Source organism: Anastrepha ludens, chromosome 5, assembly GCF_028408465.1.
Source record: "Anastrepha ludens isolate Willacy chromosome 5, idAnaLude1.1, whole genome shotgun sequence".
Taxonomy (NCBI): domain Eukaryota; kingdom Metazoa; phylum Arthropoda; class Insecta; order Diptera; family Tephritidae; genus Anastrepha; species Anastrepha ludens.
The window spans coordinates 116,190,171-116,205,823 of NC_071501.1; the positions used below are offsets into that span (position 1 = coordinate 116,190,171).

Genomic DNA, 15,653 nt, shown 5'->3' on the forward strand with positions numbered 1-15,653 from the left:
ATCCCTGTTTTCTACAAATTAAGTAAATATTTCAAGCTTAAAGCCACCAGTTCTACATTTTTCTCAGTAGTGAATCTTATACTTTTCATTCATAGATGAAATGCAGAAAAGGAAGCTCAATAAGAATCAGAATAGAAGGTAGGAATTTTTATCTCCACATCGTCGTTTCAGGAAAACAACTCAATTCCAATTAACTATACTTTACTGTACTTCACCATTTAACCCAATGAACATCAACATCTACACTTCGTCAAACCGCCTTAATGCTCACACGAATTCGAATCATGTTGTTCCTTTGTATTCAATTCCGATTTCGTTGTCAATATATTTGCTTATTTGCACGCCTAGCGAATTGAATTCCCCAAAATATGCATGTGCATACGTATGTAGGTACATACATACATACATGTACTAAGGTTGAATCACAGTCAAACGGCAGGCGGACAAGTGAATATAACACTCCTACTACACTTCTGCTCTTTGAGAATGTGTATGTATGTATGCATGTAAGTATATCCGTTTACATTCGATTCACTTATGTATGTACGTGCGTAAACGATGTAAAGTTGTTTTGGTGAAAAATGACAGGGCTTATAATTCGACATCATTCTAAGCAGTGTTCGCCAAACATTTTGTTTTCTATAAGTAGATAAAAGCAATTCAATTTTTCCAAAAATTTCAACAATAAATTAGGAAAAGTAAAACACTTTTAAATCCAGAACTAACGTGTTTACGAATTTATTTAATACTGCTAAACTCTCAAGCTTTCCTACTTGCCTCCTTAAAATAAGAAGTGCATAACTAACCAACAGAAGATGTATGCGATTAAATCACATCTACGTTGCAAACCATTGGCGGTCGCTTCAAAAAGCATACATATAAAGTAATACCTCACGTACATACATACATACGCATATGTATGTACATTCATATACGAAAGAGCCACCACAACGAATTTCTAACAACGCTACAGTCATAATCCCGTTGCTTGCATTGTGGTTCATATCCGATGGTCTTCTGCAATAAGGACACAACTTATATTATAACAATTTTTAGTAGATCCAATCAAAATTTGCTCGTTTTATGCTTTAGCGATTACGCCTTCGTCTGATTGGTAACAAGTAAACATATATACATACATATGTACATATGTCGATGCTCCACAGAATCATATGGTTATTTGGCAACCTGATCTGCTATATAGTTTATATATGTACATGAAATTTTGAGTTGTGTCGTTATTGCACAGAATCATCGGTATGTGGCTCCCACTTAAATTCGTAGCGTGCTTAGTAGAGCACTTTATGACCAGCAATACCAGCAGCAAGCCAATCAGCCAACTCTTCAAAACACACTGATTCATATACCGGCTCATGGCCACAACGACCCACTACTCGACAATTCGTCAGTCGCACCAACCGTCTCTCTACACCGTTTAGACAACTGAAAGTACAACTGACGAACTAACCAATTGCGGAATACTGTCAGCTAGGCGAATGTACGTACACCCATAGCAGTACAGCCCCCGCATCGCACCCAACGTCCTTGTTACCCATACAATGTTGACGCAACGATAGAAGCAATTTTCAAATTTACCGCCAAACAGCACTCGACTGAGCTGTACGAACACTGTACTCATGGAACCCAAGCAAAATTTGTATGGAAATATTCAAGAAACCCTCTAGTCGCGTCGTTTCCGATTTGGATTTTGTTTGCGGAATTTTCAAATTAATTTCAAAAAATAAAATACTTTTTTCTTGATATGGTGATATAACTTTCGAATAAATGGAAATAAGAGTTTTAGCGCGAAAAATCGCCAAAGTTATAGTAAGCATTTATACATGCATTATGCGGCCCCATCAATGGTGAACACATCAACTTTGCTGTGAAACAGACGGTTTCAGTCGCAAACGGACGCTCAACGAGTACACATCTCGGTGGTTGAAAATACCCAGAAAACCAAACGTTCTTAATATTATATAGCAAAATAATATAGGAGCAGCTAAAGTCACAGCTCACAGCAACTACCTAAGCGCTTTTTCTGTTGAAAACTGCCAGCCATCCAGCCTGCCCGATTGATTGTATAGTTAACCGACACAGCGTGCACATTTGTGTAGCAAACAAGAAAATAATAAAGTATCTATCATCTACTTACGAATAGCTAGCTAGTAGTGAGCCGCCTGCTTGCCTACCCGCTTTCGCATTAGAGCGATAGAGAAGACAAGCGTTGTTCGTTATTTAGTTTATTGTCTTCGTCCTCGTCCTCGTTGCACCGAAGTTTTTTGGTCTCTGTACGCCTTCGGCCGGCTACGAATGGTTGGTTGGTGTTGTTGTGACCCACTGTAGATACAGATAGAGATACATTTACGTACAAAGTATCTGCGCAACAACCAACGAGCAACGAGCAGAAGAACTAACAACTCAGCACAGAACGAACATTGAAATAACATTCAGAAGTTAAATACACATCGCATTGGGCAGTCTGAAACAGTGTGTCTGTGTGGTTCGTAGTGAGAGGATCTTCATCGCTATTTGTGCGTGTCTCGTGTTAAAGCAAATTAAATAAATTTGTAAAATTACAATTAAAACAAAAGTACCGCGAACGCAGTTATATAATTTATAAAAAAAGTAAAATATATCTAATTTAACAAAATACAGAACAAATCAAATAAAATGTCAGCAGCCACAGAACAAAATAATGGTGATGTCGCCGTTGAGAAAGTTGCCGCCGATGCCGTTGATGCGGCAGCAGCCGTGAAGGAGGATCTCAAAAAGCCTGTCGTCGATGAAAAAGTGGCGGCTGCTGATAATGGCACAGCGTCAAAGGGTGGTGCCGATGAGGAGGAATCTCCTGATGCCGCCAATGAAGCCGCCGCACCCGTCAAGGAGCATGTGAAAGGAACAAAACGGCCTGCCGAAGTAAGTATTATAAACATTAAAGCAAACTGTAGAAATCAATTAAGCAAGTTAGTTCACATTCAGGGTGCAAAACAAAAATATTATAAGAGCAACGGAACACAACGCAAAAGTTACTTCTAGATTGAAATGCCTGCTTATTAGCAATATTTCCTCCAGAAAAAAAAAAGAAGTGATTAGTGCTGAGTGGAAGCTGTATTTTTTTTTACCGCGACAACGCGTTGTAAACTAGGCTATATATGTATGTAAGCGTGTGCGTCAAGTGCCGATAGACACATGTACATTTAGTAGACAAAAAGTAAAAGGTAAGCGGGGTGTAGGGGGGGCGCGAGGAGAGAGAGAGTGAGAGAGTATTGCTCAGTTTTGACAAGACTTTGACAGTAGGGCTACAAATGATTTTCGCGCCTGATTATTTCTTGTGCACTTTTTGTGGAGCAACTGCTACATAAACAAAACGTAATTTAAACACAAACATCTAGTAAATACTTCCATAGGTGACAAATTATTTGCAAAGTACGTTTTGTAGTACAGTCGTTACACTAAAGTGTATATTCTCCTGTGAGAAAAAATATCGATTGTTATAAGGTTAAATATTTTCATGTCTCCCACACTGTTTCACCGAACTCACATAAATTAGTTTAGGAAATATATATATTTTTCATTGAGGAATTTTCATCAGGAATTTTGAAAATATAAAAATTAACTAGACAAAAGCTTTCTTACAGCCAATATTACACAGAGTTTTTCAGTCTCCAATTTGTACGATTTACGTCCCGACGCTGTACTCTACCAACACTATTATTGTGTGTTAGTGGCTCATTCACTAAATATGGTCATATTTTAAATAACAGCCTTTGAGATTTGCAATTAAGAAGCGAACATATTTATGCTAAACATACAACAGCAAAAACATCTCACTTAACTTAATAAAGCACACTCATTTCAGTATTCACACTATGTACATATGTGCGTAATGAGTTGTATAAAATGTTTCAAAAGAAGCTTCTGGAAATAAAGGCAAAAATGTGTAGAGGCAAAATATTGTCGTGTCAGGTGACGGTTATGCATATAGATTTTCGGTGTCTGAATGGTGAAAAAAAATAAAATAAAATGGATGTAATCCTGGAACTACCTATATATGTATTTTCAGGCGCGCGCATTGTGGAAGCAGTGCCATTCTCACACGCGTGGTTCGCGCTCCTCAACGTATTACTGCTCTTCAATTCTATTTCCTCTCACTGCCAGTTGATTCTCCCGTCTATTGTCAATAGCACGCTTTGCGTATTTGTACAACTGCTCCCTGCGTTCCTGTTTCGGTAGCATTAAGACTCTTGGGTGCTATGTTTTTTCGTCCATAAGCAGAACGATTTATGTGTTTTAGTTTGTTAGCGGTCGAACGATGGTCATTAGGGGTTTTGGTGTAGCCTTCTTTGGAGGAGGATCTAGAAACAGGGGATTAAATTTGTCGACATATAAATTCGTTTTAATTTTCTCAACAAGCGATCAATTATTTATTTAGCTCCAAAGAATAGGGGGCAGCTCTCTGTCCTTTTCAAAATATGCGTTCCAGAAAGTCCTTTTAGTTAATGGTGATTTGAGGTATCTCCAAACATGTATAGTATAATTACAATCAGTCGTCAACGAAAATAAATGAAATCTTTTTCATGTAGGCAAACAAAGCAAATAGCACTATCGGAGCGACAAATGCTAACAAATGGATTGACTGCTTCTCGAATTTGTATTACCCCATATATGTATGTAAATACGTAGCAGGCATTTCAGAGAAGAGAGAAGATAAGTTTTAACGTGAAGTTCAAAAAAATGGGCCTTAATGTTAAGTCTCTGATACTCATTTATTATTGCTTACGTACATAGAAGGGCAAGTATGTGTTATTTACTGTATAAAAGCAGTAACATCTCAAGAGTATTGGCTTGTGATAAGGCAGCAAGAAGAGATAGTGGCGCTTAGCTTAGCGCATGGTTTGCCCAAGCGAAAATCAATATCTCTATATTGACGAGCAAGTTGCAGAGCGCCCACCAAACCTCCACCAGCTCGTACATTCATATACTCACTCTAGTCTATATTCACATACACACAAACGCGCGCAAACGCAACATTTGGCACCCTTTTTACCCCACACATTTGTTTTTTTTTGCTTGTTGCTTACAATTTTTTTTCTTTCTTCTTCGTTTACACTGCTCAAATGATAGGTGCGGGCGCTTACGTTAGCCTAGATGGGATGCTCTTACAGCAATTAATCTACTTATGTATTAACACTCGTATGTGCATGAATTTATTTCCAGTGCAGTGCGTGTAGGTGTTGAGGCGGCGTGCAAGTAGGCTATATTTGACAGCAAAGCACTTAGTAAAGCTTACGCTTCTTAGGTGTTCTCTCACTTCGGTAAAAGAGCTCATGAAAATCTCTGCATTTACTTAACTCACTAATTAAATGAACGTATTACTGATCAATCAAATGCAATACTGCATTTCTGGATATTTAAACCAATAGGTAGGGACACGTCGGTTAGCACAATGTCTTTTATACGAGCTTTTATCGACCTCGCACTGAACAACTTGTTTTTCTATTAACTTCTGTAGCGTAGTAGTAGATGCTTTGCACTCTGAAGCTTTTCGTTCTCATGGGGATTGTATTGTGATCAGCAAAAAATGCGCGCGCAGCTTCTGTCACGTGCATCAGGATTTGCAATTATGTATTTGTATATTTCTATTTATTCTCTATTGTTGTAATATTTTCCACCTCTGTTCGATTTGGTTATTTTGTCGTATATGTATCCTTTTGCCACACACTAAATTTATTTTGTAGTCAAAAATGTAGAAATTTGTATTGAATTGCAGCCAATTTTTTTTTAAGTTTTAAACTGTTTGGTTTGGCCCTGCTTTTTTTCATGATTTCTTAACCTTTATTACACTCAGTAAACACTTGCTTGTTTTGCGGAAAAGGTTTGACAGCGTGGGAGCAAAAGATATGGGGATGGTACCGAATATTTTATTTGCCGCTGCCCGATTTTCGCCAGAATAAAATGATATATTTTTGAGTGGGATGTATTGAGAATGCATAAGCTTTATTTCTTTTTCTCATAACAAACTGCTAAGGTTAATGAGAGAGTATTGGAAGTTTGCAGTGGAGTTATGGATTCTCATCAGCTGTCTATGCTTATGCTTTAATTACTCTATCTAGGCCTTAAGTGCAACGGGTAATAATGCACGAGTGCCTAAAAATTCCGGCCATCCACAATTGCATTTAATTTCATTCCACGTCATTCTTCATCGGTCTTGTCCCTTTCAGTAGCTTTAGAGGTACTGATGTAAAAAATGTAATTCATATATCTTATTCGCCTAAAAACTCTTATATATATCATTTCGAAGTGATTGCGTCCATAGTAATATAGTACGCGACAAACCGTTTGAGAACCACTGGTCTTGTCAATGCGATTTTATGAAACCTCGTTAAACAGATACACCTAATGTGTATATGTATGTGTGTACGTGTGTGTGTGTGCATTAGTGCGGTTGTTTGCCGGCCGGTGAATCGCGGCGCGCGGAGTTTTACCGATTATGTCTCTTCTTACCTTCGTTGAAAATTTCAATATTGTCATTAAAACAGTTTTACGAACGATTTTAAAGTGTATTTTTTAAGACCCTTTATGCTTTTCGAGATTTCCAGAACATGCAATAAAATTATTTCATCCTATAGGTTTGCTTTTTTAGTTATAGATTATAGAAAAGTTTCTATGACATCGTCCCAATTTTTGTTTTGATTTGCCTTTGATAAATCTGATCTAGCTTTTTTTTATACACTTAACCATGCTTCCTTTTATATGCTCTTTTATTATTTGCTGAGTACATATCGCTTTGCGCTCTTGCTCTCTATTTGACCACACTTGTAAAGATACACTTGTTTACTTGTTCACTAAAAGCCAAAAGCGAGTACATTCTTAAGCTGCTCGAGCGCGCGAGCGCGGAGAGACAGCAGCATTAAAAAATGTGGAAAATACAAACAAATGTAAGAAGATATACAAATGGCATTCCATTCAAAATAAAAACAAACCTGTTATATACAAAAGTCAAGTATTTACACTCTCCGTAAGTCAGTTGTCCTTTTCGCACATGCAAAAGATATTCTTTGTGTATGTTGTTGTCGTTGCTCCGTTTGAATAAATAGCACGCGGGCTTTTTTTTTGTTTTTTATTTTTATTTATTCACCTTTGGAGAGCTCGTCTGCTGCTGGCTGTGGTTGGTTGTTATTAACGCTTTGTGAACCTTTTGATTGTTGACTGGCAAGCTTTTGTACTTTTCTCTTTGTGTTACATTTTAATGCCAAAATGTCTTTCAACTGTAAAAATATTTTCCATATATGTACTATGTATGCTGCTGTTCGAGACGTAATCGTAAAAATGTGAGCATACCTACGATGGAAATGAACTAATGAATCATTAATTATTTTCGAACAATAAGCTGAAATTAGTCGTACACAAATAGCATAGGAAAATGATTATAGTGTAGATAGGAAAGTTATAGATACGATGTTAGGAACTTTATAAGTATAGGTAGTCGTGTATGCTTAATAAATATCGCAATTAACAAGTGATACATGGGGTTTACACGTATTATACTATAGTACTTAAATAAGTTCTAATGCTATTTCATTTATAATTTTCGTAAATGGATGGTGACTTACATATGTAGGTGAAAAAATGTAATTAAAAGTACATATTCTACATAGAAATTATTGTGGATAACGATATATGTACATATATCAGTAGCGCCTATAAATTTCACAGCTCAACAGCATTTTTATATAAATTTAAATTTGAGTTATATTTATAGAAGAGAATAAGCCAAACAAGCTTAGAATATAAGACTAATTCTAAAAAAATACCTAGTGACAGCGCATAATCTCTTTTTACACGCCATAAACTCAACTTTACACATTCATTCCTTTATTTTTTGCATGTATGTATGTGTGCACACACAGATTTTTGAAACTAGCTTCCTACTTTTACCAACTCCATTGATAAAACGGAAACAGGTTTACGCGCTCTTTCAAGGTCATATTTCCATACTCTCTGTATTTTAATTGAGCAATTTTTGCTCCAGCAAAAATTTGTGCTAAAAAATATGTGACAAAATAATTCTAGAAATCAATGAAAACTAATTCATACCGCCAAAATCGAGTATGAAGTTATTGGATTCTAAAGGTCAAAGCGTACTCTTATGTAGTGTAGCTGCACTCGCTCACCTTTTCTCTTTCTCTCCCGGCTATATATAAATATGTACTCTTAGCTCAACCAAACACGTATTTTTTAATTTGTGCTTGAGTAGACATTTTAGTAGCATTTGTACAGTTGGAAACCATCGTGATCGGCTCGTTTTTCTTACCATAATCAGCATTCACGTTTTTCCCAACAACGAAACCAATGCTTGTAAGCTATTTCATAGCTTGTGTTTTCTTTCAATGGTATTTTGTAATTGTGCCAGCACTTTTACGACGTACTGTGCAACACAATTATCGCTATCATACATCTGTGTGCTCTAAACGCATGAAAAACATCGATTATGTACACCGGCATATAAAGTAAACTATAGCTTTTCTTCTCTTTCATTTTCCGCTAGCGCACTGAAAGTCTGTCGCCCCCTTTTTGGCTTCCTCCGGCTACCTTGCGACAATTTGCGTTCATTGTACTCGTCATTTTTTTTATGTATGTCTTTAAAAGTTTTTCAGTTGATACTTCCCTTTTAGTGGGTTATTCTACTTTTAGTTTATGTTATTTGGATTTATTTTTCCTGCCGATTTCCCTTTGCTGCGAGAGCAACAACAACAGAATGTTTTCTCCCTCATAACTTTCGTGGTCCGAAGTGAAGCGAATTCGCTTGTATAATATTTTTGTGTGAGCTTCGTATTTCGCCGCCATTACTGGTTACCCACGCTGGTCTAATGTACACTGTACTAAAAACAAATGAAATGCATGGCTCCCAGAGAAAGATGTGTCTGTTAGGTACAGCAATTCCGGCATATTCACACTCGCACACTCTCAACTTCTATATTTCTCTTTTGAGGTCGGTAAATAACAAGCAATAAATTTCAAAAGTAAGCAAGAATAACATGCTATCGTTACAAATACAAAGCAGCTGCTGCATATAACGAGCATATGAATGCTTTTGAAATGGCATATCATATCGCTCGGTATGCTTACGTTTACCTCTGTTTGCTTCCATATTTCCGAAGCTAGCAGATTGCCGCCTGCACTGTTGTATTGACGCTGTAGTTATAACAGATGGCCGCCGCCGACAACGACACCACGGCTGCCGCTATCGCCTCACATCACGTCAAGTACAGTTTACTTCAGCAGCTGGCGGTATGTTGTGAGCGATAGCGTAACTTTGCTTGCTGGCTTGCCGAACGCGTCCGTCAGCCGCATATAGTCAGCACATTTTTGCTTTCAATTCAGTTACTTATTTTGGAGGGGTGACGTTTTTCGTTCGTTTTGACGAGCCACCATTGCCGACTGCTTTCCTGCAGCTGCTCGAATGGGAACAGTTTACAATGGCGGCAGTGGTGACGGCTACTGTTGGGAACACTACTCAACTCATAACTCAAGAGTCCTCTACTATAGTGCCGCAGAGTTTGAGCGTGATCTGTCAATTAGCTTGTTTTTGGCATTTAATTATATCAGTCAACCGCAGGTGTGCTCTGCGATTTTCATTATGGTTAAAAATATCGAACAAATGGCATGACATTTAACATGATTACTTTATCATAAATCAGTAGAACCCTAAATGCCTTTCAATTTGAAGAAAAAATTAAATAGATCACCTCTCCCTTGCATAAAAAAAAAAACAAAAAATAAAAAATAATGACATATTCGCCAATATATAGTAATTTATATTTTAAGGCTATTTTTGAAAACATTCTAAGCAGAAAAAAGTTTTTCATCTATGTAGTTATTTCCTAATTTTCGTTTTAATAAATTGGAGCTCTTGTCCTAATCTGTCTTAATTCTTTTTATAATTATAATTTTCTTTGCCATATTTCTGTCTGCTATTATGCAGAGTTGTTTTTTTTTAATTAACTACTAAACTAAAAAATATACGTATATATATTTACAATAAAATATTAAATTTTTGCATTTTTTTCTACTCTTAACAGGCAAAATCCGCCGAATCAAAGAAGGCCAAAAAAGAAAAGGCCGCTGATGCTGACTCAGAGGATGATGAAATTATAGAAGAGGTCATTGAGGGAGATAGCGATATTGATAGTGATGAATATGATCTCCCCTACGATGGATTCGAGGAGGAGGAACCCGAGTGTGACGGTATGTATTTAAAAAAATAATATAAATGTATTTAAAAGTATGAGAAAAAAATTATTTTTTCACACCTAAAACAAGGAGCTCAATTTCGCTCGATTCCTTTGCATTTTAAAGTTACAATTAAAAGTAGCATATTCTTGAGCAAAACAACAAATTAAGTTTTTTTTGTAGAAGAAGTGTATAAAAAAGGGAACAAAAAATTATCATTTGAAGCAACCCCCCACCTCTACAAGGTTATCGACATATCCAATCCACAAAGTGTTTGCTTAAATGTTGTCTTTGCTCACAAGGTTTAAAATCGACCACATTTTCAAAGATAATTTTAATTTTTGTCACACAACTGTCAAAAAAGTCATTAGTCCACGATTAGTCCAAACTCTGTACAGTCTACTTAAGTCGTTAGTCGGGTTTTGACTGAAAATTCAATGCTGCTATTATTTGTTTCCTTTTTCCAATATTTTAAAGTAAAATTTTTAATAATTTTAATTCAAAAGTTAAATTTTTAATGATTTTAATTTAACAGTTACATTTTCAATAATTTTAATTTAAAAGCTAAATTTTTAATAACTCCTCTAAATATATTTTTAGATAAAATTCTTGAAATAGCTATAAGCTATTAATACTTTTGAATCTAAAAACTTCGTATAGTGACTTAACTGACCTTTGCATTCGTTTTTTATTAAAAAATAAATATACCGTGATAGAGGTGTATACATTTTTCATAAAATTATATGAGAGTTCCAAGTTGTACGCATATCAAAACTTTATTCTCTTAATATAGAAAATTTTGCTATCTTTTCAACAAAGTTAAATTATTTCTTCTTTCCCTATCTATTGCAGATGATGACGACGATAACGACGATGGATCCGGCTCTGACGATCAGGCGTAATAATAATGTAGTAGTCAAAAACCATTTAAATTAAAAAAAAAATCATAAAAATGCAAGAAAACTTAAAAAACAGTAAAACAAACAAAAAATGTAATAACACAAAACAAACAAACATGATGAGAAGAAAAGAAGTATATAATTATTATGTTAAGAAATACTTTTTTATTTCTTATTTTATTTTAATTGTATTATGTGTAATTTTTTTTATAAAAAAATAAGAGATATGACGATGATCAACAAAAAGGCAAAAAACCCACAAACTGCATAATTTTTTCCTTTACTCTTAAGTCATACGTATATTATCATTTAAATATATATATACATACATATATAAATATATAAACAACTTAAGCGTAATGATGAAAAGATGAGTTAAATAAAAATTAAATAATAATACACAAATAATAAAATAACAATAATGATGAGATGAAAATGATGAACACAAATTACAACAATAGCAATTAGAAACGTTACAATTGAGTAAAAAATACAAAAACGTGAAAAGTATTGAAATAAAAGAAAATTATGTGAAAAAATTTAAAAATTTTGAAGAAATTATTTTCTTGGCGCTTAATATTTTATTTATCGAAATTTTGAGCACTGATTGGTAGAAGAATCGTAGCATAGAAAATTAAAATGTTTCCAGCTGCGTAACAGCGATTGGGTCTTTGTACATGTATTGCTACAATGTTCTACTTTACTTGAAGATTCGACAACAACTAAAATAACAATTGATTTATTAACTACACTTCTTGAGTTGTATATTATGCTCGCATCTTTATTCATACGAGTACGAATTAAAATGGTTTTAAATTACTTTGAAAACAACTTGAAACAAAGTTACGATTTACAAAGTATTTGAAACCCATTTTAATCCTATTATGAATTGAGGGGTAAATTCAAAACTGGTAAGTGTTTAAGTAGCGTAGTATTTATAGCCTTCGGCCTTGCATTAATTGTTTTATAGAATTTTGATTAAATACTACTGTAATAATCAACAAACTGCATGCATTCAAACCTAGTTCAACCCAATCCAAAGAGCTTGTACTCGTATGATGGATCCTTGTAAGGTTGAAGTAATACAGCTCTTATTGACAAAAAATGTGTAAATTTATTTTTACAATCATCAAGAAAAAAATATATATTTATTTATATATATAAATTATGGAGTTAATTTTATATATTTTTAAATACATTTGCATGTACATATTGTATTCTATACCAAAGACCAAAAAGTTTATCGCATTCCTCTCAACACAGTATTATTTAAGTGATTTAAATGCCAAAAAATATAGCTGGGCTAAATGCATTTGAAACCAAAGGTATACAAAGATTTTTATGTGCACCGAATATAACCATAAACGTTGGTAGAGGAGAAAAAACCTACACAAAATCCAGATATACACCTACATGCATCTGTACGTATATGTTTACACATACATATGCATATGTTCATACATATATGTATATATGTATACATTAGCAAAAATCGAAGTTACTTAAGTTGAATTTATGTTATCAGAATGAGAAAATTAGCCGAAGGATTCTCGCACACACACATCTACTTTATGAGAATATTGTGACCAACTTGCTAACCTGTAATAGCGCTAGTGTACGTACACTAGCATACAATACATTCATATTTATGCATTCATGTAAATGCAAATTCTTTATAAAGGAAATAATCCTGCATGCATCAATAAAGGGCAACGAGTATTGCTGCGTTTTCTATAAAAGTAAAAATAGTGGAAAGAATGACGATTTTAAATAATACAACTTTTTTGTGAATACTTTGAGAACAAATCTTTCCTAATAAAATATTCGGAAACAATGACGAAAGAATAACGATTTTAAATAATACAACTTTTTTGTGAATACTTTGAGAACAAATCTTTCCTAATAAAATATTCGGAACCAATTCCGAATTTGTTTTTGTTACATATAAAAATTTATGTAAATGATTTGTTCACATGAAATTCGGGATAAGGCGGATATCCGTGGACGTCTGACAAAGCAACACTCAAGTCGACTTAGCAGAGTTCCAATGCGATTTTGAGCTATCTATCATTAAAAGCACAATAAAAGTTATGAAAGGGGCAATTTTTTATATTGGTTGTATAATAAGCCACAAACGTTTTTCTCATACTTCATAATATTATTTTTACGGATTATATAGAGGCCTTCGAGCAAATTAACAATTCTGCCCTTTATGTTTTCAAAAATTGTTTCGTATTTCGACGCTAGTTCTCAATATGTGAAATGTAACGAAAAAAAAACCGTCAATGCAATAGTGTACACAACAATAACACTTATTGCATACATTTTTTTTTATTGAACAAGAATTAGAAATTAATAAAATAACAATTTCAGGGAAAAGGTAAAAGGAAAGGATATGTTTCTTGTTTTGAAGGTGGAAGCGTGGATAAGAAACATTTGTCAGAAAACAAAATAATGTTATGTACTAAGAGATACACCATGTAAACCACTGAAAAGTGTGCTTGCATACATTCATTCCTACACCACATACTCACAACGAAAAGCATACCCCTATAAAAAAATTCGTTATATCAACCAATATTACATAAAAATATCTATGTATAAATACGTATGTATGTATAACATTAAAATTATACCAATTTCAACTATGTATACTTCAGAGCAAACCTGTATTCGTATATATATATATTTAAATATGCAATACATACATACATGCGAAACGATATGGTAATATCTTGTACAGAAAATAAATTTTAATGTCGCTTGGTAAAGCAAGTAAAATAATATATAAATCAAGCGAATAAACGCACGAAAGGAATGGAAGAACAAACAGCCCTCGATTAACCGTAAGAACGTACATATGTAGGTGTATATGTAAACGAAAATTCACAATCATATTTGCATGTGTGGACAAGGGTGCGGTGTGTAAAATTGCAAATAAAATTGTTAGTAAGATGTACCAATCCCACTCTCCCTACTCTCTCACCGCCCACTAGTCACACCAAACGGAAATGACAAAAATACAAACAAAACAAAAAATCACCAAACGATAGAAGTATATCGAAAATTTATGTCGACTAGCAATCGATATACGCACAAACTGAAATATGAAGTAAATACAACAATAAATACATGTGTGCATTGAATGTGTGAGTATTTACATCCTTCTTATATTTGCATTGAAAGTATTTACTTTTTCAGACGTCTGTTAAATATTTTTATCGAAAGAGAGAACTAAATAGCATTCATAAAAAGAACAACTGCATTTCGAGAAGGTCTCAGTTTTACTTGTACGAATAAATGTTGTAAGCGAAGAATTAAAAACAAAACAAAAAAAAAAAAAAGTGTAGCACTAAGTACATGCATTTTAATCTGTTGAAAAAATATAAAAAAAATATGAAAAACAAAAGACATTTGCATACTATTACTATGAAAGTTAATAAGCAAACAGTAACGAATTAATATTAGAAATAAAAGGAACCTTTCGAATTTTTTCTTTAATGAAAAATACAACAGTTTTAAAAATAAAATATTTCATTGCAATAATTTTATAATCTAAGCATTTTTGTAATATACACGATGACTACGAAGTTATTTGTAAATAATTCAAAATATTGTAGACCAAGTTATATTTATGTACATATGTACATAAAGGTGCATATGCAAGTATATTCAGAAATGAGTATCTTACTTACCCAGCAAAAAGTTTTTAATAGAAATACAAATGAAATAAAATTTATTAATAAATTGGCATTACACATGCCGAATGGTGGTTTGTCTTACTAGGAATTGCAGCCGGTTGAGAGTAAAAAAATGCAAATAAATTAAATTGGATTAAATGAGATGAAAAGAAATAAAGCTTTCAAATAAATTAAATTCAAACACATTACCTAATGTTATACTACTACATACATATTCATGCCAAATAATGTGTGCTTCTTTCTCTTGTGAAATGAATACCAGTATTTGCAAACTAAAGGAGTGTCTAATCTCCGGCGGCACCAAACTTGTACACCCGAAACATGTTTTGATAAAATCTTTTTGGGAGCGGGAGGTGTCAACTTCATATAAGAATTGCCAACGTATGTAGATACAAATCCCGATAACTAAAAAAATTCTAATATATGCTGCATTACTTTAATACAAATTTTTCGATGCCTGTTAGTTGGTTAGTTGATGTCTGTTAGAATGTTAGTTATTAATATTATATGATAAAACTAAGGTAGAAACGATGAGAACGATTTTTAGCCTTTTTGACGTTTGCAAACCACTCTCTTTCCATTGCTTATTTTAGTTTTTTCTCTTTCAAATAAATTTGAAGTCAAAGTTTTTTTAAATAAATTTAATTCTTCCAAGGCGAATCTATTAAAGGAGGTATCGGTAAATCAGCTGACTGGTTTTTTTTCGCCGTGTCCATGTGGCTGTCAACCCAGAATGAGACAAGGCGAATTCATTCTTTGTTTTCTACTTTGACAATCAAACGTATGAAAATATTGTTGTTGGTCTCGTGCCACCACC

General features: G+C 33.9%; 1 protein-coding gene across 1 annotated transcript; it reads left to right on the top strand.

The window, feature by feature from the left end:
* The first annotated feature begins 1,891 nt into the window (after nt 1–1,891).
* Nucleotides 1,892–14,902, top strand: LOC128865230 (bacchus). The gene is made up of 3 exons (XM_054105355.1): nt 1,892–2,919; nt 10,086–10,251; nt 11,089–14,902. Exons 1-3 carry the CDS (start codon nt 2,674–2,676, stop codon nt 11,136–11,138), a joined length of 462 nt encoding a protein of 153 aa, XP_053961330.1. The 5' UTR covers nt 1,892–2,673; the 3' UTR covers nt 11,139–14,902.
* Nucleotides 14,903–15,653: the final 751 nt, after the last annotated feature.

Excerpts from the sequence above, each read along its gene's own strand:
- LOC128865230 (XM_054105355.1), top strand. The coding sequence starts at position 2,674 with ATGTCAGCAGCCACAGAACAAAATAATGGTGATGTCGCCGTTGAGAAA. Across the intron at positions 2,920-10,085 it reads GAACAAAACGGCCTGCCGAA|GCAAAATCCGCCGAATCAAA; the intron begins GTAAGTATTATA and ends TACTCTTAACAG. Across the intron at positions 10,252-11,088 it reads GGAGGAACCCGAGTGTGACG|ATGATGACGACGATAACGAC; the intron begins GTATGTATTTAA and ends TATCTATTGCAG.